Consider the following 22,415-nt stretch of genomic DNA (forward strand, 5'->3'; position numbering starts at 1 on the left):
GGGCGCGCAGAATAGTATATTTCAAACTGGACCATGCGCTGCGCGGCCTGCCAGTTAACGCCTACTCGGAAGGACCACCCCACCATTCAAATCACGCGAAAGCTCGCTGGATTAAATTTCTATCGGTCGTGTATCTACTGAGTTTCTCTTCAACTCTCACTCTGAAAAAAAAGTTCAATCTTTGTACAAGTCAGTTCAACAAAAGTCTATAACCATCATGGTATGTTCAATCCCAAAGGGAGTGCTCAACTGAGAGGTACCAGATGATATACTATGTGATCTCCATGTTGGCTTAACTTCCCCGATTTTTTTCATTTAGAAACAAGTTCGATGTACTAACAATATTTGTAGAGTGACGCCGTTACTATTAGAACCAGAAAGGTCATCAAGAACCCTCTTCTTGCTAGAATTCAGTTTGTCATTGACGTACACCACCCAGGTAAGGCTAACGTCTCCAAGGATGAGCTCCGTGAGAGACTGGCCGAGATCTACAAGGCTGACAAAGATGCCGTCTCCGTGTTCGGTTTCAGAACCCACTTCGGTGGAGGAAAGTCCTCTGGTTTCGGTCTGGTGTACCAGTCCGTCTCTGATGCTAAGAGATTTGAGCCAACCTACCGTTTGATCAGATACGGATTGGCCCAGAAGGTGGAGAAGCCATCCAGACAACAGAGAAAGCAAAAAAAGAACAGAGACAAGAAGATTTTTGGTACTCAAGAGAAGTTTGCCAAAAAGGCTGCCAAGCGTGCTGCCGAATAGTCTTAAGATACATTATATTCTGTCTAACACTTCTAATGTACAAAATTTCCAAAAAAAAAAAGATCAGAACGAGTACTCCAATGGAATTATTCTCTTATTCGTACAAAATTTATCTACACCTTGATCCCCTTAGAAATCTCCAGCTTTTTGATCTGGTCCTCCATCTGTTTGATTTGCTCCTGGATCTCGGATAGATCATGGTTCAACCTGGCACGTTCCGTGTTGATATTTTGTTCCCATTGCTTGAATCGTTGTTCCTCTACCTTGACTTGGTTGCTGAAAGCCTGTCTCAGAGCTTTCTCCTCTTCTAAGAATTTAGGATTGTTAATCCTACTAATCTCGTGTGATCTCTCTGGTACATCATCTGATAATCTTAACGATCTGTAGGTCTCGTAGTGTAATTCTTCAGTGGACAAGATCAAATCCAACATGTTGATTCTCAGCAGTAAACTTCTCAACTTACGGAAATCACAATGTTGATCATTCTCTACTTCCACAATACCCCATGGATATTTCCTCCCGGCAACAGGGGCTGCTCCTGGAGTGACTTCATGTAAGTCTTCAGATCCGATGACGGCAAAGGGCATACTTTCAATTAACTGTCTAGCATGCTCGGCAGCGCCTTGGTCCTCATGATCGATTGGAGGAGAATATATTCTAATATCCTGCGCTTCAATGATGGCACGAATGTTGTTCTTAAAGTCCAACATTTCATTTGGGGACAAAGTATCTGCTTTGGCAATAACTGGAATCAAATTGCACCTACTGCCTAGCTTCTTCATAACTTCAACATCAAGAGGTTTCAAAGTGTGACCAGTGGGTCTAATGAAGTATAAACACGCATGGACTCTTAAATCATGGGCTCTAGCTCTCTCTGGCTGCTGCTCTTGTTTCATGTACAGATCGTGTTGATCATCAATAAAATCTACAATTGGCTGAAAAGCGTTCCGGTTGTTGATATTGTCTCCAAATCCTGGAGTGTCGATGACGTTCAATCTCAATGTGTAATTCTTCTCCTCTAATTCGGCACGCGTGATCTCGATCTCAACTGTTTTATGGATATCTGATTTGTGACGAACCTTAGCATCTGGAGATTGCTTTAAAGTGGTTTGGAATAAAGTGTTGATAAAAGTGGTTTTTCCCAATCCTGACTCTCCAGCTACCATCAAGGTGAAGTATCCACCATTTTTGGAGGCCAATTTGTATCTGAAAAGAAGTGTTAGTACTGGAAGTAATCAATAATACAGCATGTGCTACGCAAAAAAATTAACTTACCTCTGATTGGGCAAATTAGATATACCGATTTGTTCAGACATGTTTGATAACTAGGGTACTTGAAGGGAAATGGTTTATAAATAAGTCAAACGTTGAAGGAGTATTGTCAATTCCTTACGTGTCTGGCACCAGTCGCGAGAAGAGACGATCGATACTCAGATCTCATTGGTACACGACCTATCTGGCACAAACCATGATGTATTATCTAGCGCACATTGTAGCAGTTGTCAACTGATTTGCACTGAAGTTGGAGGTTGTGTCTTGTCTTTGAACCACTGCAATAAATGAGCTTGCAGAACAAAACGGTTCTAACTCCGTTCATTAAGAGCCTACTTCTCACACCGCCTAATTTTCCGCCTTCAGATCTCACTACGATCCTGAAGCTGGTGGTCCAAGGTCTCGCATCAGACGTTCAGCTGGCTGCTTTTTTGACTGCTTTGAAAATGAGCCGTTTGGACCATAATCCTCTTTATGTTGCTGCTATGGCTTCTGCATTATTGGAATTCTCCTCTCTGATTCCAATTTCTGACTCAGAGAACGTCTGGTTCACCGATATTGTTGGCACAGGAGGTGATGGACAGAACACCTTCAACGTCAGCACATCAGCTGCAATAGTAGCAGCCGGTATGGGACTTGATGTGTGTAAACATGGTGGTAAGGCTAGTAGCTCAGCATCTGGCGCTGGTGATCTGATGACGTTTTTGGGAGTAGATCAATCAAATGTCACCGCAGAGACATTTCCGAGACTTCGACAGGCATCCAAATTTTCTTTTTTGTTAGCTCCTAATTTTCATCCAGCAATGGCAAAAGTAGCACCAGTACGTGCTCAACTTAATATACCAACTATTTTCAACCTAATGGGTCCTTTGATAAATCCTGCCCCAATAGCGTCGAGAATAATTGGGGTTTACGCTGAAGATTTGGGCCAGTTGTTTGCAGAAGCATTCATTGTGCTTGATAAATCCAGATATGGTAAGGTAGGAAAGACTATGGTTGTATGGGGATGCTGTGGACTTGACGAAATATCTCCAATTGGTAGAACTAAGACTTGGACCGTTGACCCTGAAACTGAAACAGTTACCGTTGGTTACCTAGAGCCATCTGATTTTGGTTTGGCTGAACACACTCTAGATACCGTCCAATCAGGAACTCCTTCAGCTAATGCCGAAACCCTAATTTCAATTCTGCAAAATCAACCTGAGTATTCTGAGCCCGATCATCCTTTGGTTGATTATATTGTCATGAATGCGGCTGCTTTGGCTGTAGTTTCTGGATTAGCTAGTGACTGGAAACACGGTGTAATATTGGCTAGAAAATCAATAAGCTCTGGAGCCGCATTGGAACAGCTCCGATCCTTTGCAGATGCTTCTAGAGCATGATAGATGTGTAATGAGAATATTAATTAAGATCATACGTAATATTTACACCAAATCCAGTTCTTCCTGCTGAATTTCTTTCTTGATACTGTTGAATCGCAACTTTAGTACTTGAGATGTTATTAATCGATTTTTCAGTCGAATGGATGCCAATACTGTAAATGCAAGAGTCCTGAACGTTATTTTCTTTCTTTTGAGAGAATATTCTGGATAAAGTCCAGTTCCATCGCCAATCTGCTTTATATGCAACTTTAGAGAACTTGTCAGATCTTGGTTCAAAAGTTGAACAACTCTATTTGTAACTATCAGATCCTGTAACTTGGATTCTTTCTCCAGTAATTTGTACTGGAAGAGCTGTAATCTCTTTTCAGTGATTGTCAGGTCTTTAGCTATCTTCGAATCGTCCCTGAGCTTGCATTTTGGAGTGTGATTCTCTTTGGATGGACTAATAGGAGACATAGGGAGCTGATTGTTTTGGTCTTGTAGTCTTGATTCCAAATCGAGTTTTTGTCCAAAAAGAACTCTATACCGCTCTAGCAACTTTTCTTTCTCTTGTTTGTACTGAAGCTCTTTTTCTTGAAGTATTTTTTCATTCATTTTAAGATTAGACTTCAGTAGCTCCACGTCCTCTTTTGGCACTTCATTCTTTTGTTGTTCCTGTAGTCGATTAGCTAAACGACTACAATGCTTTTTCACAGTGTCCACCTCATCGCTTAACGATTGATTCTTTTCAGTTAGTTGCTTTTTATCCTCCTCCATTGAAACACATAGCTTTTCTAGTCTTTCAGCTACAGATTCCACATCAGTGTTTCTGTTTTTAATTTTATTTGACTCAAGAATCTGTTCTTCCAGCTTTCGTGTCAGCAATGCGTTTGAAGCTTTCAAATCTTTCACCTGAGTCTCAAGTAGGGATTGTAGTGTATTATCATTGGTACGAAAGTCTTGGTTTAGGGAAGCAATCTTGCTTTCATAATCTCGTCTTATATTGTCTGCCTCCAATGATTTCATGCGGTATTGAGACTCCAAAGAATCTCTCTTTCGTTGAAGAGATAACTTTTCTCTCTCATATTCGATTCTGTCCTGGTCTCTATATTGCTCTAATTGTTGTAACTTAGTGTCCTTTTGTTGAAGCTTTATATTCAAATCAGCTTTAACGCTTGAAAGCTCTGTAGCCTTTTCATTGTATGCGTCTTCGTACTCTTGGAGTTTGCGCTGCAAATTCGAGTAGTCAGTAGACAGTTTTCTATACTCAGTTTCAATGTAGAGGGGAGTAGAAAATGTGTCCCTTTCTTTGGTCTTTTGGATTTCATTTTTTAACAATGACACCTCCAATTTAAGTGAATCCAACTCATTCAATAAAGACGACCTTTCCATTTCGTAGTTTTTCTTCAACGCATTATAGTCAGCTTCCGATGAGTGGGCGCTTGAGTAATTCTCCTTTTGTAAGGAAGAATAGGCTTGATTGATATGCTCTAGCTCCAATTTCAACTTACTGGATTTCGATTGTTCATGCTCTAACTTGTCCTCCAGATCTTGAACATATTCTTGATACTTTATTATCTTATCAAAAAGATCATCCCTCTCATTTTCTAGACGCTTCACTTCCGTGAAATTGGTCTGTTGGGTTCTTGATGTATCTTCAACCCGTCTCAAATCTTTCAAAAGGTGTTCCTTGTCTTTCCGCAAAAGTTTATTTTCGGCAGCAAGTTCTTCTACCTTCTCATTAAGTGCAACATCTGTTGATTTCAATCGTTCCATTTCGTGTAGCTGTTGTGACAGCCTATGGATTTCTCTTTGATTCTCTAGTAGTTCACTGTCTTTTTCTTGAAGCTTTAGTTGATAACTGCGGCGTTGTTCATCAAGCTCTGATTGATACTTAGATCGCTGTTCGTCAAGCAGCGATTGATACTCCGATATATCATTGTTCTTTTCAGCCAATTTGGTGGTTAGTTCGTGAAGCCTGCCCTCGAGGTCAATGTGGGGTTCTTTTATATCCTGAATGCGGGATCGAAGAGATTCGTTCTCATTTTGAAGAGTATCATTAATTTTGGTCAGATCCTCAAGCTCTTTTGCATAGGATGCAACTTGATTCTCAGCATTATTTCTCTCCGATTCGCTTTCTTCAAGTTGTTTATAGAGTTCCTCAGCTTTCTCTTCTGCATCCTTTAACCACTGCTGTGCTTCTTGTTCTTTGTTCTGCCCCTCGTCGATAGATGAGTGCAAATGCTCAAGCTGAAGCCTGTAACGTTCACACTGTGCCTCAAGATCTTCATTAGCATCGCTCATCTGTAAAAGTTTTGAGTTAAGATGATCAATATCAGCTCTGAGTGTAGCGTTCTCATGTTCAAACTTGGGACTACTATGCTGTACGGGGGCATTTTGAAGTTGCTGGTTCAAATCATTCAGTCGCATCAACTTTTCCTTTAACGAGATGTTTTCCTGCAAAGTAGCCAGTTGATCTTCCGGGGTACTATCCAAGTAATTTTTCAGAGTTGTCAATTGAAGCTTCAAATTCAAGTTCTCCGTCTCTAGCTTTTGCACATTGACATCAGTTTGGCGTACTAAATTTTCTCTAAAAAGACTGTGATTGTCAATTGGTATATTGGTGTTAATATCGCTGAGAATATTGTGTGGAGGTGCAGAAGGCATGAAGTCATCGCTTAATATCGTGTCATTGTCCTGTTCGTCATAGTTAATTGAGGATCCGTTTAAATTATGGTTGTGTAACGGTGATATTCGAAAATTGGGATCTTTTGAATGAATTGTTCTGTTACTTGTGGGATTATTTTCGTTATTACTAGCCCGACTAATGCCTATGGGCGTGAAGTCCATACTTGAGGACTTTTTTGGGTTCTTTGGGGTCCCCAAGAAGCTGTTGTGTCCAAACATCGAAGAGCTGGCACTGTTTACAAATGGATTAAAAACCTGGAATAGCCAAAACGCGTCTCGCAACGGACTTAGCTATCAATAATTCGCGAAGGCCATTAGCTATGCTGTTCTCCCGTGGCAGCGGAGGCAGTTGCAATTACTTTGTTGATAGTGATAACTCAACGAGGACATCAATGGGAGGAGAGCTGGATTGAAAGAGTATTTAATGTCCCTGAAGTAGCACACAAACACTCTGTGTAGTCGGGAAAGGTCACCTTTTTTTGCTCCTTAGTTTCTTCTCAACTTCCTTGATTCTATGCCTGAACTCCCCTGTAATCACCGATAACTGGTCTAGTTTTTCAAATTCAGATTCTAGCTCGTCACATTGTTTCAAAAGTAGCTCATCTCTGCTGATCGATTGCTTGACCCTACTTATTTCCAGATCCTGTTGTTCCTTATCCTTCAAAATAGAGGCTTGGGTAGTTTCTGCCATTTGCTCAACTTTATCCTTTATTTTGTACAGCACATAATCAAACTGTACTGCTAGCTGCTTTACCTGAAAAGGATCATCTCTCTCATTGTCGGACATGTTTCTGGAACAGTTAATGATAAAGAGTTGAGGATTAGATAAACCCCTGTAGCTTTTCATTCGCTTCCTACACAGGCCTGTCTGTCCTCCTACTGGCTTTCCCCATACTTCGTCCCTTTCGCGAAATTTTGCCAACTGTATCTCTTACACAACTTCCGCAACAGTAGTTATCGGATAAACAACCTTCCTCAACATGTCGATGTCTTTAAGTCAGGTTCCAGGTGTCAATGGGAAACTTCTTCGAAGAATTCATCGAGCCTGTAAGCCTACGCTGGATGAACCCAATCTTGCCTTGAATCTAGAGATTTGCGATCTGATCAACGAAAAACAGGGTTCGTTGCCTAGGCAGGCAGCCATTGCCGTGGTCAAACTCGTAAACTCGAGAGACCCGCAAGTCAGTGAGCTCTCATTGTCTTTGTTGGATAACTTAGTCAAGAATTGTGGTTATCCTTTTCATTTACAAATTTCTCGTAAAGAGTTCCTCAATGAGTTAGTTAAGAAGTTCCCTGATAGGCCCCCTCCAAGGTACACTAGGACCCAACGTTTGATCCTGGGGGCCATTGAAGAATGGACCGAAACGATTTGCAAGACCTCTAGATATAAGGAGGATTTCGGCTTCATTAGAGACATGCATAGATTGTTGGGTTTCAAAGGGTATATATTTCCCGAGATCAAGAAGGAAGACGCCGCTGTTTTGAATCGTTCCGACCATCTGAAATCCATTGAAGAGTTGCAGAAAGAAGAGAGACTTGCGCAGTCGGCCAAGTTGCAGGAGCTTATTAGACGCGGTAGACCTCAAGATTTGAAGGAGGCTAACAAGCTTATGAAGGTAATGTCTGGATTCCAAGAAGACAAATCATTTGAAGTCAGTAAACAGGAGGTTGCCGAGAATATCGAGAAGTTAAAGAGAAAAGCAGATATTTTTGGTGACATGTTGAACAATGCTACGAATGTCGGTAAGATTGATCCAACCGATGAAACAATTTCTGAATTGTATGGAACCCTCAAGTCATCTCAATCTACGATCCAAAAGTTAGCACAAGAAGAAAGTGATGATCCAGAGGCAGTCAACACATTGTTGTCCCTGAACGACCAAGTCTACTCCCTCCTGGAAAAATACAACTTCCTAAAAGAGGGCGATATATCTAATGCCTCTAAGGTTAAGTCTGGTGGTGGAATCAACTTAATTGATTTTGATGATGATGATACTGGGTCAGTTTCTCCAGTTAATGCCAATACAAACGAGTCAGATGCTGTGGCAGATCTTTTGAGTGATTTAACTTTCAACGAGAGGCAGGCATCTACTTCTGTGAACAACTCTAATTCTATCAACGATTTATTGAACCTTGGAAGTGGAACCATTCATTTGGGTTCTCCAGGCCCTCAATCTCAAATTCAAGAAGCACAGTCACCATCACTCCCTCAACAACAGTCGAACTCTGCACTTGATGACCTGCTTAATTTTGGGTCTGCCGCTAAATCCACTGGAACTACCACTGCCCCAGCCGCTTTAGACCCATTCGGTATGGATTTCCCATCTACTACCAACTCAGTTGTATCTCAAAAGAGGTTTTTGTTGCACGAGTCCCACCATATCAAGATTGAATACGAAGTGCAGTCTGTCAACCCATTTCACTTCCGCTTCTTTTACTCTAATGTGGCTGTGCAGCCAGTCACATCATTCCAATTCCTGGTGGCCGTTCCTAAGCTTTGGGACTTACAACTGAAGCCTCAATCTTCCAACTTCTTGGCTTCTAACACTAAGGATGCCATTTGGCAGGATGTTACCATTACTTCCAAATCCGGCGATTCTTCCGCTAAGGATGTCAAGATAAAATGGAAAATTGATTATGCTGTCAGTGCAGTAACTGCCGTTGAAGATGGTGTAGCCGTCATTCCACAATCGCAGTAACAGTTAGGGTTGCAATTTGTAGGTAAAAGAAGAATAATTACATTGATTAATTATCTAACCCTATTTATTTGTATCAGTAGTTTGTTTAGTATCAGTGTTTGGGGAAGCTGAGAGGTTTGAAGACGCTGATGCTGACTCCTGTCCCCTGTTGGCTACTTGGTTCATCTTATTTCTGGCCTGCATTGCTTTAAATAGAGTGATCTGTTGTCTTTGTTGGGGAGTGAGGTTGGGACTGTTTTCTAGAGCATCCAACTTTTCCTTGGTCAAGCTAGCAGGAGTTGTAGGTGATGCATTCGATGTTACCGGGGAAGCTGAAACAGGAGGTCCAGCTGTTGCTCTTGTGGGTGTCGGCACAGTCCTCACTTGAGGGGTAGAGTGGCCGTTAGAAGACCGCTCCCGTTGATTCTGTAAGTTCTGAATATATGCAACCGCAAACTTAGTTACTTGATCCTTCGACATGTTGGGGTTCTGTGCTTGTATTTGATTTATTAGGGCGTTCACTTGAGCAGGAGTAAGGTTAATTCCTCTTGAGGGTGATGGTTGCTGCTGTGAGGCTGTAGCAGCTGACTTTGATGGCGTAGTCGAAGAAGAAACAGCATTTGCTGGTGTGGTGACATTGGTATTCGTTATGCCGGCGGGTCGATTAGGTACATTGGATTTGTTTACTGGTGTCCCGGCACTAGTTTGCATCATTTGTCTGTGTCTTTGTGCTTGCAAGAAATGTTGTAGTTGCTCTTGGGTAAAAGAGTTGTTGGGTCCAGGCCTGTTGCCATTAGGAGTACCAGTTCTATTTGTGACAGGAGTAGTATTCTGAGAAGTAGCTACTCTAGATGATACTTGGGGTTGTCTTGTATTGGGAGTACCAGGCTGGGTTGAAGGAACGCCAGGTGCTGGAGTAGTGGTCTTAGGCAAGGTTCCTTTTGGAGGAATTCCATTAGTATAGGGATGAGTGCCAGTTTGCTGTGCTGAAGTTGGCAGGGGAGCATTTTTTCCTTTTGAGGGAGATAAAGCCGAGCTTTGTGTATGTGGACGTGCGGAAGAGAAGGTTCCAGAGTTTTGGTGCATATAAGCCTCTTGAATTGCCTTGTCTCTATCATACTTGAGTCTTGAAAGTTCTTCCGGTGTAGGAACATTTGTTCTCTTGTCATCACTGGTATGCTTTCTTTCGACTTGACTCGAACGATTGATATTTTCTCTTCTTCTCATACATTTTCTCATTGCATCAAGCATTGATCCCCATCTTAATCTGCGGTGACCTCTCTGAATCGATTCAATACCAACTCCTAGAGGCGATATTCTTCTCTTAGTGGTGCTTTGGGTCTTATGTGCCGCCTCTAACCAAGCTTGGGCTGATTGAGCATACTGACCTCTCATATCAGTGAACTGGAACTTATCGTTCAATTGAATATATCTTTCAAAACATTGCCAAGGGGTTCTTCTCTCTATGTTTGCCACATAAGCCCTAGCCGGTCTTGCTGATAAATGAGCAGAAATAATATCCCAGTTAAAAGCATACTCAGCAACATACCGAATCAAGAGCTTGTCATCTTGAGGAAGCCAAATGGTGGGTGTCCTCAACTCCAAGTTCTTGATAGGGGGTGGTTTTGGGGGCTTGAGAACATTGTACCGTCGCTGACTCGAAGCTCCAAACAAACCTTTCTGATAGTCTAGCGATGCACTGAGTTCACTTGCAGGATCACGCCGAATAACAATCTTGTACCATTCATCATCCTCTGGGGGAGCCAACAACGTAGATATGGCGGCTATAGGAGCTTTCTCATATTCGCTTAGCTTCTTCTTGGAGTCAGAAAGATTGTCATCAAATATGAATGACAAAGGGAGCTTTTCAACAAGAACCAAATCTTCTTTTTTAAAGTCATCTAGTCCAATGTGTAGCTTAAAAGGTTCGGCATTCTGGTTTAATCTCTTGTAATCCCCCATGGAATACGTAGGAAGAGCGGGGGGAATGATTTCGTCTTTTGGATTGGGTCGTTCCAAAAGCTTTGCTACATCAATTGTCGCATTTTCTTCAAAAGGCTGGTTTTGCTCTTGATCCATGGCTCGAGGCTCCTCTTGTGCATCCTTAAATATATCATTATCATCATGGTCATGTTCGTTTTCATTATCTACCTCGGTCTTCATTACCTTCGTTACTGTTCTTTCCTTAATCTCTTCATCCGTCAAAAAAATAAGGGGTTTCCTTTGAATACAGACAATTTTTCCATAAGTCCAATAATCCGAAACCGCTTGGGCCAGCTGTACACAAGAAGCGGCTTTAAATTTTCTTTCTTCCATGATATCTACTGAAAGCCACTTCATTTCAGCAAGAAGATGATCCCAATGAGTGGGTGACTCTCTGGTGAAGGGATCTATAAATCTTTTTGGTTGCCTCAATGACCATTTTCGTTGTCTTTTCAACTCTTCTATTCTTGAATAAAGGACTGCTATTTTGCCCTCTAACAACGCTGATTCGTAGGCATCTGTGGTTAGAGATTTATGGGATCGAGGAAGTAGTTTTGCCAATGGAAATGTCTGTGTTAGATAATAAAGCTCGGTCAACGATGCAGAATCAGCTATTTTGTGAGGATATATTTCAGGGAGAGCTTGAATTATCGTCTTATTTCGATCAAGTAATTCAAAATTTAAATCTCTATCAGTTGGATCGTCCGGTCGTATGGGAACTTCATCTTGTGCATACTTTCGAATCAAAGAGGACAAAGTAGGTGCTTCTGATTCCGTTACTTCTTGGTGCATCATGGTCATCTTAGATTCCTTATGGGTTGCTTTCTGTGGCTCAGCTGAAGTACTGGCCGTTTTCTGTTTCTTGCGTGGAGGTTCATCCTTAGTGGTCTCTTCGTCTTCCTTCACGGGCCAGTGGGGAGATTCCAACTGGTCTGCAGTAGAGACTTCCTTAGAGACGGGAGGCTGTTTTTGAGACTTATCGCCTGTTAGTGTTGTAATGTTAAATTGCCGTCCCTGCTCCAAGTCGTTACGTTCCAAGAATCGCATCAGGTTTTCCCCAATCTGTGATACCTGAGAAGGGGAGATTGGGAGCAGAGGAAGACGTGATACACAATACAATTCTGCCAACTTCCGTTTCCTCTCATTGAGAATGCGCTGCAAAGGGTCGTCATTAGTACCAGATCCATCCTCTGGTTGCCGTTTAGGGGAATCGTGTTTGGATGATGCAGTTACATTTGAGTCTAGACTGCTCATTCTGGCGGGATTAGGAACACCTTGGTTGAGGTTGAGGAAGGTACATCGACCGGAATTCTGCGCTCGATAGCACTGTTAAGAAAAAAAAACACAACGTTTGTTTAGATATGCTTATGTAATCGTGACTATATTAGATACTTCCCTGAACTGTCAGTTTGGCTTTACGTAACCATTTTCGGGTTCTGGTAAAACAGGTCATGGAGTCCGTGTAACTCGGGGATTTCCAATTATTGTTGTAAAAGACCCATCCTTCAGGTGATTTGTTGTCGTTAAAACTGAGGTCAAGTAACCAGTCTGGGTCAACCCAAGACCATTTCATTATTAGTACCTTACCATCAGGTCTAGAGCTTGTCGTTGGAATTGGAGGAAATTCAAATTGAGTTAAACCGTGACACTCTTCAAGAAATTCATTGGTAAATGCAGATCTTTCGAAAGGAAGGAGGTAGGATGACCAATCCACACCCAGCCATCGACGTTGGTTTTCGAAAACCTGGAATGTAACAATTTTCTCCTGCAATGACATGTCTGCTGTGTGTTCTGCAGAACTGAGACCTCTGGCAAGTTGAGCAGCTGATAATTGTGCATGTAGACCGACCGGCAGTCCAGTAGTAACAGCTATTAACTTTCGAATATACAGCGATCTCCAGAGTAACCTTCTCGTAGCAATGTTCCATGAGGAGTGATAACTAAGTAACAACACGCCTAACGATAGGATAGCTTGTTTGGTGGATAGAATTGACGTCATTGCAAAGATGTACATTGGTGATAGTGCAAACACGCCAATAAATAACTTAAACAATTGTCTGCTGTTCAGCTTTTTCATTCTTGTTAGTGGTTCAAAAAGAGCATCAAACTTTGTGTTGATATTGGATAAAGTGTCCACGATTTCTTCCAGAGTTGGCGGTTCTTTTGAGTCACGATAAACCATCTGTGTAAACCAAGCCGTGCTAGAAAATATAATAGCAAGCAATAGAGGTAAACCATAAAAACTAACCAGCCCCCAGTATTTCACGATTGTGATAAAAACAGAGATACAAAGAAAATTGTAATAGGGATCCTTGTTTGTCCAAGTCGCAAATGAAAGGATGTGATCAACTAATAGCAAAAGCGGAAATGATCCATTGAGAGCAGATGCTACAAGTGGTGATGTTTTTGGAAGCAGGGCCCTGGTTTGACCAATTCTGGAGGAATTACATTGTGGAGCAAACGCTGCGTATATTTGATTGTAATGCTGAGTGGAAACAGGTTCGGTCACTGCTGGTTCTTTGCCATCTTTACTAGGTGGATCTGCCATTGGTTAGCTCGTTAAAAAATCAGACGAAACGAAGTAAACTGCAGTACATGGATGAAGATAGGGGAAAGGCCGAGTAGAGGGGAGAGCACCACCCAATTACCCCAAAGGCTAAAAGAGAAATGCGCGAAAACCTGGACACTATCAGAAACTCAAAGAAATACTTGAAGCTCTCTCCCTTGATTTATTCTGTCTTATTAACAACCAAATTCAAAATGTCTACAGAGAACAAAGCAGAGACAAAACAAACCAACTTCAAAGCTTTGGAAGAGGATGACGAGTTTGAAGATTTCCCCGTTCAAGGTAAGTTATCAGCAGTGTCAGATCGAGAAGTGGATCAACTAACGACTGAAATAGATTGGCCAAATGACAAGACCATCACAGCTGAAAAACAAGAGCATCTTTGGGATGAGAGCTGGAATGATGACGATAACGAAGATGATTTCACCAAAAGATTGAGACAAGAACTCGCAAACGCTGAAGCAAAGAAATAGACTGGTAACTATAGAAGCATTACTTATCGAAATTGAATGCGTATTTTACAACTGATTGATGTATATACTCTCTCATCATTGCCATTGATCAGTCTGTCTTTAACTTAGTTGAAATCAGGCTAATTTTGCTCTAGGCGTTGCCTCCTCATGTCATTCAAACCTTCCATCTTGATGTCTTGGACTTACTAAACGACGTGTACTGCGTAATATATCTCAAGAGTGGCAAGAACTCCAGCTCTCGAGCTGGATCTCACTCACTCTATCTACCTCCTTTCCATTCCAGTAAATAACCATCATGTCCACACAGGAAGAGGCCGCAGAGCCCCAGATAGATCAGGAGATTCTCAACTCGTCTACCAATGACATTATAAACCGTGCTAAACTACTAGATAATGAGATAAAGCTTTTCAGATCGGAGCTATTGAGACTTAACCATGAGAAGCAGGTCATGACAGATAAAGTCAAAGATAATAGGGAAAAGATAAAAAATAACAAGCAATTGCCTTATCTGGTGGGAAATGTTGTTGAACTTTTGGACCTTGAAGCTGAACAAGACGCTTCCAAGGAAGGTGCCAACGTTGACTTGGATTCTACTCGTGTTGGTAAATCAGCTGTGGTTAAAACTTCCACGAGACAAACTGCGTTCCTACCCATAATCGGCCTGGTAGATCCTGAAAATTTAAAGCCAGGTGACTTAATTGGTGTGAATAAAGATACATATTTGATTTTGGATACATTGCCTGCCGAGTACGACTCGAGAGTAAAAGCCATGGAAGTTGACGAAAAACCTACAGAAACATATGGAGACATTGGTGGTTTGGATAAACAGGTGGAAGAACTCATTGAAGCTGTTGTTCTTCCAATGCAACAAGCTGACAAATTCAAGAGTCTAGGAATTAAACCCCCTAAAGGTGCTTTAATGTATGGTCCTCCAGGAACAGGTAAGACCCTACTGGCTCGTGCATGTGCTGCTCAATCAAATGCCACATTCTTGAAATTAGCAGCACCCCAGTTGGTGCAGATGTTTATCGGAGATGGTGCTAAGCTTGTGCGGGACGCTTTTGCTCTGGCCAAAGAGAAGGCTCCAACTATTATTTTCATTGACGAATTGGACGCCATCGGAACAAAGAGATTTGACTCTGATAAGAGCGGTGACAGAGAAGTTCAACGTACAATGTTGGAATTGCTAAATCAACTTGACGGTTTCGGGTCAGATGACCGTGTAAAAGTGCTTGCAGCAACTAATAGGGTGGACGTCTTGGATCCTGCTCTTTTACGTTCCGGACGATTGGACAGAAAGATTGAATTCCCCCTGCCTACAGAAGAATCCCGAGCTCAAATTTTACAAATACATTCTCGTAAGATGACTTGTGATGACAATATTAACTGGGAAGAATTAGCAAGATCTACGGACGAATTCAACGGTGCACAACTTAAGGCCGTTACTGTGGAGGCCGGTATGATTGCCTTGCGAAATGCACAGAATGTTATCAAACATGAGGACTTTGTGGATGCTATTGGTGAAGTCCAGGCTCGTAAGTCGAAGTCAGTTTCTTTCTACGCTTAGATATCAATAACATATAATACAAAAAAAACCGAATTAACTCTTTTTAGAATGGGGGGAATTGTTGTTCCATTTCCACGATAGCTTTAGAGAGTTGAGCTTTAGTAAGTAGAATCAATGACATTTTTGGTTCAATACCGTAGTCAGTGAACACTCTACGAGCGTCGGACTCTTGAACTTTACGGTTATAGTTAAAGTATCCGTAATTGGTTGAGTTCTTCTCCAAGACAGTGTCCTCATAATGGAAATAATCCATCTCTTTCTTGGAACTGTCTGCTGTCTTGGTCTTCTTACGTTTATTAGAATCGTCCAACAATTTGTCAGCTTCAGAAGCTACCAGTTGATAGACCTTAGATACGACAATAAAATAATCGAGCTCATACTCTTCGTGAGAGTCTTCAGACTTCTCCATTTCTTCTAGCAACATCTTGTACATGGGAGGGACAGTTTCCACAGGCATATTGATCAGTCTTTCACTGAAAATGAGGCCGGTCTTGTACTTGGAATTTTGTTTCAGTAACTGTCTCAACATGATATTGAATTCAGTACTCTTGCTTGTCTTTGCTAATATATAATCCACTAACTTGGAGACCGCTGTTTGTTTCAAGTTCTTAGTGAGGTTCAAAACTGATAGTATGGAGAATGGGTCACCGCCCTTTCCATCCGTTTTGACAGTAGTTCCAACATGACCTTCTTCTAAAAGAAGGTCTGTTAGTGCTGACAATTCGATATCCACGTTATCATCGCCAAACAGCTGTCTTATGAAGTTTTTGACTGAATGAAAGTCTATCTCGGGGTTAAAGTCAAAAAAATCAAAATCCACGTCCACAATTTCTGGTTCTTCGTCATTGGTTTGAAGCTGAGGTTGCTCCAATTCTTCGTCAGTGGAGCTGAGATCTATATCCGAATCTGAGTCTTCTTGTACTCTTTTTTTGCTCATGGGTAGTTGTTCTCGTACGGTTTTCAGCTAGATTTTTTTTTCTTTTATTTGGGCTTCGCTATCTCATCATCTCCTAATATTTTTGGTCTAATTACCTTTAACATAATCTTCCCATGGATATAGGGTACTCTTCGGAAGACAGCCATGATGGACCCGAAGAATCCAAAACGGAAGTTATCATCCCAAAAGATGTTATAACGGATGTGCTTACCGAGTTGGATGAACCGTCCACTGCTTTCACTGTCAGCACCGTAAAACCGTTGTACGAAGTGCCAGAAGAAACGAACAGGAAATTCAACCCTTTCCAGAGAGAGGCTGTTGATGCTGTGACTTTTAAATTGCAGAAGAGATCTTTTAACAGCCAATTAAACGGTTCGAATCGGGCAAAGAGTAAGAAACAAAAGTCTACCTCCAAAGGTGACATCGCTATGGTTGAGGGGCCCAATCGGTATAAAGGATCCTGGGGTTCCAGCTCTGACGAATCTGAGCCTTATTCATATTCTGAGCCAGAAGAGATTAATTCTAAACCTGACTATGAAAAGACTGTTCAATTGACTGCTAAACCTTTGGAAGACGAGTCTTCCGTGATATACTCCAAAGAACCATTCATGCACATTCCAAGGGGCGTTGGAGTTGACCTCACGAATGAGCCAGGAACCAGGGAATGTTTTGTACCAAAGAAGCGGATATTTCAATGGGAAGGTCATAAAAGAGGTACTAATAAACTGCAGTTTTTCCCAAATTCTGGACATTTGTTACTATCTGGAGGTAACGATAGTTCAGTACTACTGTGGGATGTCTATCATAATCGAAGTCTTTTACAAGGCTATTATGGACACACTAAGCCTGTAAAGGATATTAGTTTCAATAACAATGGTACACAATTTGTAAGCTGTTCTTATGATAAGACAGTTAAACTATGGGACACAGAAACAGGTAAATGTTCGAATAAAATAAAACTAGCCTCGTTCCCAAATGTTATCAAACTGAATCCCAACTCAGATAAACAAAACGAATTACTAATTGGGCTTACGGATAGAAAGATTCAACATTATGATTTACGTTCAAATGAGATCATTCAAACTTATGATCATCATCTTGGCGGGATCAACAGCATAACTTTTGTCAACGAAAATCGTAACTTTATGACATCTTCAGACGATAAAACCGTTCTAGTTTGGGATTTCCAGATTAATGCTCCCATACGATTCATATCAGACCCTCATCAGCATTCCATGCCTCAAATAGCATTACACCCAGCTGGTAAGTTCGTTGCTGCTCAATCAATGAACAATACAATAGTGGTATTTGGCGCCACAAATAGATACAAGAGAAATAACAAGAAGTTGTTCAAAGGACACAATACTGCAGGCTACAGTATTGGACTAGCATTCTCCCCTGATGGGAAAATATTAGGCAGTGGTGACACCTATGGTAATGCATATTTTTGGGATTGGAAAACTTCCAGGTTGGTGACCAAGCTAAAGTTAGATTCAAAGCCACTGAGTTGTATCGATATACATCCTCAGGAAACCAGTAAAGTGGCTATTGCTGGTTTATCAGGAAAGATTCATTACTTAGAGTAAGCTATATTGTATACTAAATCCATTTTTGGCAATAATATGATCTCAGAAATCCACCCTCACTATCTCAAAACTTTTTTTTTCCGGCTCCTACCTGATCTATCTCAACGTATTTCTGCAACAAGTAGAGCTCATCACGCTGCAAAGATGAAAGAAGTGGTGGTTGATGTTGCTCCTAAAAGAATAAAGGGACTTGAGTTCAATGCCCTGAGTTCTGATCAGATTATTGCGCAGTCTGAAGTAGAGGTCAATACAAGAAATCTTTTCAATCTAGAGAAAGGAAGAGCTCCAGCGAAAGATGGTGCCTTGGACACTAGAATGGGTGTCTCCTCCAAATCAGGTGAGTGTGCTACCTGTCATGGGAATCTGGCTACCTGTCATGGACATTTTGGTCATATAAAATTAGCATTACCAGTGTTCCATGTTGGTTACTTCAAAGCTGTGATCCAGGTTCTTCAGACGATTTGTAAATCATGTGCAAGTGTTCTATTAGATGAGAAAACCAAGAGAAAAGCTTTGGAGGACTTGAGATCTCCCAATAATGATAATCTAAGAAGAATGAAGATTATCAAGAGAATTTTAGAACAAGCTAAGAAGCAGAGAAGATGTCTCAAATGTGGAGCCTTGAACGGTGTTGTTAAAAAGGCTTCAGCGGGTGCTGGCCCTGCTTCTTTGAAAGTCATCCATGACACGTTCCGTTGGATTGGTAAGAAACCCTCTCAAGAGAAAGTAGAATGGTATGAAGATTTCGATAATTTGCTAATTAATAATCCAGATCTTGAAAAATTCTTGAAACGAGCTTATGATGATTTGAACCCGTTAAAAGTACTTAATCTTTTTAAGCAAGTTGATCCCTCTGACTGTGAATTATTAGGTATTGATACCACAAGAGGTGGCAGGCCTGAAATGTACCTATGGAGGTATGTGCCCGCTCCTCCTGTTTGTATCAGACCATCTGTTCTGATGTCAGATTCAAACACGTCCAACGAAGACGATTTAACTGTCAAGCTGACCGAAATTGTCTGGATATCAAGTTTAATCCGTGCTGGTATCGAGAAGGGTATATCTATAAACAATCTGATAGAACAATGGGATTATCTACAGCTATCGGTTGCAATGTATATCAATTCTGATGCCGGTAACATGTCGATGTTACCATCTGCAGCTGGATCTGCCGGATCCAAGAGTAGTAAACCAATTAGAGGCTTTTGTCAAAGGTTGAAAGGCAAACAGGGAAGATTTAGGGGTAACTTATCTGGTAAGCGTGTTGACTTTTCCGGAAGAACCGTTATATCTCCAGACCCAAACTTAAGGATTGATGAAGTTGCTGTTCCAGATAGAGTTGCTAAAGTTTTGACGTACCCTGAGAAAGTTACACGTTATAATAAACATAAACTTCAGCAGTTGGTCTTGAATGGTCCTGATGTTCACCCTGGTGCCAACTACCTTCTAAAGAGAGATGAGCAGAACAGAAGGAATTTGAGATTTGGAAATAGACAGAAACTTGCCAATACGCTTCAAATTGGAGACATCGTGGAAAGACATCTTGAGGATGGCGACGTTGTCCTTTTCAATAGGCAGCCTTCTTTGCATAGACTTTCCATTCTTTCTCATTTTGCAAAAATTCGTCCTTGGAGAACGTTTAGACTAAATGAGTGTGTATGTACCCCATACAATGCCGATTTTGATGGTGATGAAATGAATTTACATGTTCCACAAACAGAAGAAGCCCGATCTGAGGCCATGAATCTCATGGGTGTAAAAAATAACTTATTGACTCCCAAATCAGGTGAACCTATCATTGCAGCTACTCAAGATTTCATTACTGGATCATACTTGATATCTCATAAAGATACTTTTTTCGACAGAGCTTCGCTGGTACAAATTTTGGCATCCATGTCTGATGGCATAGAACATTTTGATCTCCCTCCACCTTCCATTTTCAAACCTGCATATTTGTGGACCGGAAAACAAGTGTTCAGCTTGTTAATTAAGCCAAATGCCAAGTCAAATGTCAACATAAATCTCGATGCCAAGTGTAAGACATTTATCCCGCCTCCTGCTGGCCAGCCTAGTGAAATGTCACCTAATGATGGGTTTGTCATAGTTAGAGGATCCAAAATTTTATCTGGGGTAATGGATAAATCTTTACTAGGTGATGGTAAGAAGCATTCCGTTTTTTACACCATTCTGAGAGATTATGGACCTCATGAAGCTGCCAATGCTATGAACAGAATGGCAAAACTTTGTGCACGATACCTTGGTAACAGAGGATTTTCAATCGGTATAAACGACGTCACTCCTGGAGATGAGCTAAGCAGAGAGAAAGAATGCATGGTAGAAGAAGCATACAAAAAGTGCGATGAGCTAATTAAGCTTTTCAACCACGGAAAATTGGAAACCCAGCCTGGCTGTAATGAAGAGCAAACTTTGGAAGCCAAGATTGGAGGTTTACTTTCCAAGGTCAGGGAAGAAGTAGGAGGAGTTTGTATTAAAGAGCTTCCTTCAAGTAATGCCCCACTTATCATGGCTACTTGTGGGTCTAAAGGTTCTACATTAAACGTTTCCCAGATGGTGGCTGTTGTTGGTCAACAGATCATTTCGGGAAATCGAGTCCCTGATGGCTTCCAAGATCGTTCCTTGCCTCATTTCTTGAAGAATTCCAAGACACCCCAATCTAAAGGTTTTGTCAGAAATTCTTTCTATTCCGGATTAAACCCTCCAGAATTTCTTTTCCATGCCATTTCTGGTAGAGAAGGTTTGGTGGATACAGCAGTGAAAACCGCCGAAACAGGTTATATGTCTCGTCGTTTGATGAAATCTTTGGAAGACTTGAGTGCCCAATATGACCACACTGTTAGAAACTCCAGTAGCGGTGTTGTGCAGTTTACCTACGGAGGTGATGGATTGGATCCGTTGGATATGGAGGGTGATGCTAAACCTGTCAATTTCAAACGAACTTGGGATCATGCTTACAATATCACCTTCAATAATGAGGACAAACCCTTGCTTCCTTACGAAATAATGAAAATTGCTGATTCATTTTTGGATCCATTGAAGGATCGTTTGGTCAGACTTGATAACCTTGGTAACATTGTGAACCCTGAAGATGCTGACAACATTGAGTATATTGACCAGTTTGATGCCGAGAGAACATTTTATGATACACTAAAGGATTTCCTGTTCCAGAAAACCAAACAACTCGCAGCTTTAAGAGAAAGTAAAGGGTTTCCTGGTTTACTGCAAGAACCAGAATCTTTCGTTGATGAAAGTCCCGATCACTCAGTTAGTATCTTGATTAATCAACTTTATAGAATTACTGAGGCTGCTGTGACAAAGTTTTTAGAACTATCTGCTACCAAGTACAACAGAGCTAAGGTAGAACCGGGTACTGCTGTGGGTGCTATTGGTGCTCAATCCATTGGTGAGCCAGGAACCCAGATGACATTGAAAACATTCCACTTTGCTGGTGTCGCCTCTATGAACGTTACGCTTGGTGTGCCTCGTATCAAGGAGATCATCAATGCCTCCAAGACCATCTCAACCCCTATTATTAACGCTGTACTGGTGAATGAAGATGACGAGAGGGCTGCCAGAGTTGTCAAGGGAAGAATTGAGAAGACTATACTACAGGATGTGGTTTACTACATTCAGGATGTTTACAAAGAAAACCAGGCATATTTGCAAGTCAAGGTCGATCTGGAAACAATTGAAAGACTACAGCTTGAACTTAACATCGATGAAATTAGACTAGCCATCGTGAAGGCTCCCAAACTGAAGCTAGCTCTGGAGGATGTAATTATTACAGGCAGAAACAAGATTAGTGTCTGTGTCAGTGATGCTTTACTGGACTCCATTTCAAAGACTGCAGCTGCTAAGGGGATCGACACAAGTTCTACTATGGCGAATGAATTATTCTTTAGAATGCAACACTTAAAGCGTGTGCTGACTAAGGTAGTCGTTAAAGGACTACCCGACATATCAAGAGCTGTTATTAACATTCGTGATGATGGCAAGAAGGAACTGCTTGTCGAAGGTTATGGACTGAAAGAGGTTATTGCAACCGATGGTGTTGTTGGTTGTAAAACTAAGACAAACCATGTGCTAGAAGTTTACGAGACCTTGGGTATTGAGGCTGCTCGATCGTGTATCATTAACGAAATTGACTACACGATGTCAAAGCATGGTATGTCAGTTGATCCTCGTCATATTCAATTGTTGGGAGATGTTATGTCCTACAAAGGAGAGGTTTTGGGAATTACAAGATTTGGTTTAGCCAAGATGAGAGATTCAGTCTTGCAGCTGGCTTCCTTTGAGAAGACTACCGACCATCTGTTCGATGCAGCTTTCTATATGAAGAAAGATTTGGTTGAAGGGGTTTCTGAGTGTGTTATCTTGGGACAGACAATGACTATCGGGACAGGAGCTTTCCAACTTGTCAAAAAGACAGAAACACAAAGAGGGCAGTTAGTTGCGAAACCGACATTATTTGACGATTTATCAGAGGGTAAATCCATTTCTGTGGCCTAAACCTACTGAATCATAAATTTT

The 22,415-nt window shown here is 41.3% G+C and overlaps 13 protein-coding genes across 13 annotated transcripts; 7 read left to right on the forward strand and 6 right to left on the reverse strand.

Moving 5' to 3' along the window:
- Positions 1 to 217: 217 nt before the first annotated feature.
- On the forward strand, positions 218 to 756 carry PAS_chr4_0292 (40S ribosomal protein S24; the record flags this gene model as incomplete). Its single annotated transcript, XM_002493663.1, has 2 exons — positions 218 to 220; positions 352 to 756. 2 exons carry the CDS (start codon positions 218 to 220, stop codon positions 754 to 756), a joined length of 408 nt encoding a protein of 135 aa, XP_002493708.1.
- A 113-nt stretch (positions 757 to 869) lies between these two features.
- On the reverse strand, positions 870 to 2,072 carry PAS_chr4_0293 (Component of the septin ring of the mother-bud neck that is required for cytokinesis; the record flags this gene model as incomplete). The annotated part of the gene is made up of 2 exons (XM_002493664.1): positions 870 to 1,962; positions 2,032 to 2,072. 2 exons carry the CDS (start codon positions 2,070 to 2,072, stop codon positions 870 to 872), a joined length of 1,134 nt encoding a protein of 377 aa, XP_002493709.1.
- Positions 2,073 to 2,315: 243 nt separating this feature from the next.
- On the forward strand, positions 2,316 to 3,410 carry PAS_chr4_0294 (Anthranilate phosphoribosyl transferase of the tryptophan biosynthetic pathway; the record flags this gene model as incomplete). Its single annotated transcript, XM_002493665.1, has 1 exon — positions 2,316 to 3,410. One exon carries the CDS (start codon positions 2,316 to 2,318, stop codon positions 3,408 to 3,410), a length of 1,095 nt encoding a protein of 364 aa, XP_002493710.1.
- Positions 3,411 to 3,452: 42 nt separating this feature from the next.
- Positions 3,453 to 6,296, reverse strand: PAS_chr4_0295 (Hypothetical protein; the record flags this gene model as incomplete). Its single annotated transcript, XM_002493666.1, has 1 exon — positions 3,453 to 6,296. One exon carries the CDS (start codon positions 6,294 to 6,296, stop codon positions 3,453 to 3,455), a length of 2,844 nt encoding a protein of 947 aa, XP_002493711.1.
- A 250-nt stretch (positions 6,297 to 6,546) lies between these two features.
- On the reverse strand, positions 6,547 to 6,924 carry PAS_chr4_0296 (Hypothetical protein; the record flags this gene model as incomplete). Its single annotated transcript, XM_002493667.1, has 1 exon — positions 6,547 to 6,924. The coding sequence occupies one exon, from the start codon at positions 6,922 to 6,924 to the stop codon at positions 6,547 to 6,549; it is 378 nt and encodes a 125-aa protein (XP_002493712.1).
- Positions 6,925 to 7,057: 133 nt separating this feature from the next.
- Positions 7,058 to 8,776, forward strand: PAS_chr4_0297 (Golgi-localized protein with homology to gamma-adaptin; the record flags this gene model as incomplete). Its single annotated transcript, XM_002493668.1, has 1 exon — positions 7,058 to 8,776. One exon carries the CDS (start codon positions 7,058 to 7,060, stop codon positions 8,774 to 8,776), a length of 1,719 nt encoding a protein of 572 aa, XP_002493713.1.
- Positions 8,777 to 8,836: 60 nt separating this feature from the next.
- On the reverse strand, positions 8,837 to 11,992 carry PAS_chr4_0298 (Component of the NuA4 histone acetyltransferase complex; the record flags this gene model as incomplete). The annotated part of the gene is made up of 1 exon (XM_002493669.1): positions 8,837 to 11,992. One exon carries the CDS (start codon positions 11,990 to 11,992, stop codon positions 8,837 to 8,839), a length of 3,156 nt encoding a protein of 1,051 aa, XP_002493714.1.
- Positions 11,993 to 12,122: 130 nt separating this feature from the next.
- Positions 12,123 to 13,286, reverse strand: PAS_chr4_0941 (uncharacterized protein; the record flags this gene model as incomplete). Its single annotated transcript, XM_002493670.1, has 1 exon — positions 12,123 to 13,286. The coding sequence occupies one exon, from the start codon at positions 13,284 to 13,286 to the stop codon at positions 12,123 to 12,125; it is 1,164 nt and encodes a 387-aa protein (XP_002493715.1).
- A 119-nt stretch (positions 13,287 to 13,405) lies between these two features.
- On the forward strand, positions 13,406 to 13,777 carry PAS_chr4_0299 (Hypothetical protein; the record flags this gene model as incomplete). Its single annotated transcript, XM_002493671.1, has 1 exon — positions 13,406 to 13,777. One exon carries the CDS (start codon positions 13,406 to 13,408, stop codon positions 13,775 to 13,777), a length of 372 nt encoding a protein of 123 aa, XP_002493716.1.
- Positions 13,778 to 14,072: 295 nt separating this feature from the next.
- Positions 14,073 to 15,344, forward strand: PAS_chr4_0300 (One of six ATPases of the 19S regulatory particle of the 26S proteasome; the record flags this gene model as incomplete). The annotated part of the gene is made up of 1 exon (XM_002493672.1): positions 14,073 to 15,344. One exon carries the CDS (start codon positions 14,073 to 14,075, stop codon positions 15,342 to 15,344), a length of 1,272 nt encoding a protein of 423 aa, XP_002493717.1.
- A 43-nt stretch (positions 15,345 to 15,387) lies between these two features.
- Positions 15,388 to 16,281, reverse strand: PAS_chr4_0301 (Essential protein involved in nuclear export of Mss4p; the record flags this gene model as incomplete). Its single annotated transcript, XM_002493673.1, has 1 exon — positions 15,388 to 16,281. The coding sequence occupies one exon, from the start codon at positions 16,279 to 16,281 to the stop codon at positions 15,388 to 15,390; it is 894 nt and encodes a 297-aa protein (XP_002493718.1).
- A 113-nt stretch (positions 16,282 to 16,394) lies between these two features.
- PAS_chr4_0942 (uncharacterized protein) lies at positions 16,395 to 17,867 on the forward strand (the record flags this gene model as incomplete). The annotated part of the gene is made up of 1 exon (XM_002493674.1): positions 16,395 to 17,867. One exon carries the CDS (start codon positions 16,395 to 16,397, stop codon positions 17,865 to 17,867), a length of 1,473 nt encoding a protein of 490 aa, XP_002493719.1.
- A 144-nt stretch (positions 17,868 to 18,011) lies between these two features.
- PAS_chr4_0302 (RNA polymerase III subunit C160, part of core enzyme) lies at positions 18,012 to 22,394 on the forward strand (the record flags this gene model as incomplete). The annotated part of the gene is made up of 1 exon (XM_002493675.1): positions 18,012 to 22,394. One exon carries the CDS (start codon positions 18,012 to 18,014, stop codon positions 22,392 to 22,394), a length of 4,383 nt encoding a protein of 1,460 aa, XP_002493720.1.
- Between the last annotated feature and the right edge of the window lie 21 nt (positions 22,395 to 22,415).

Source organism: Komagataella phaffii, chromosome 4 (assembly GCF_000027005.1).
Source record: "Komagataella phaffii GS115 chromosome 4, complete sequence".
Lineage (NCBI taxonomy): Eukaryota > Fungi > Ascomycota > Pichiomycetes > Pichiales > Pichiaceae > Komagataella > Komagataella phaffii.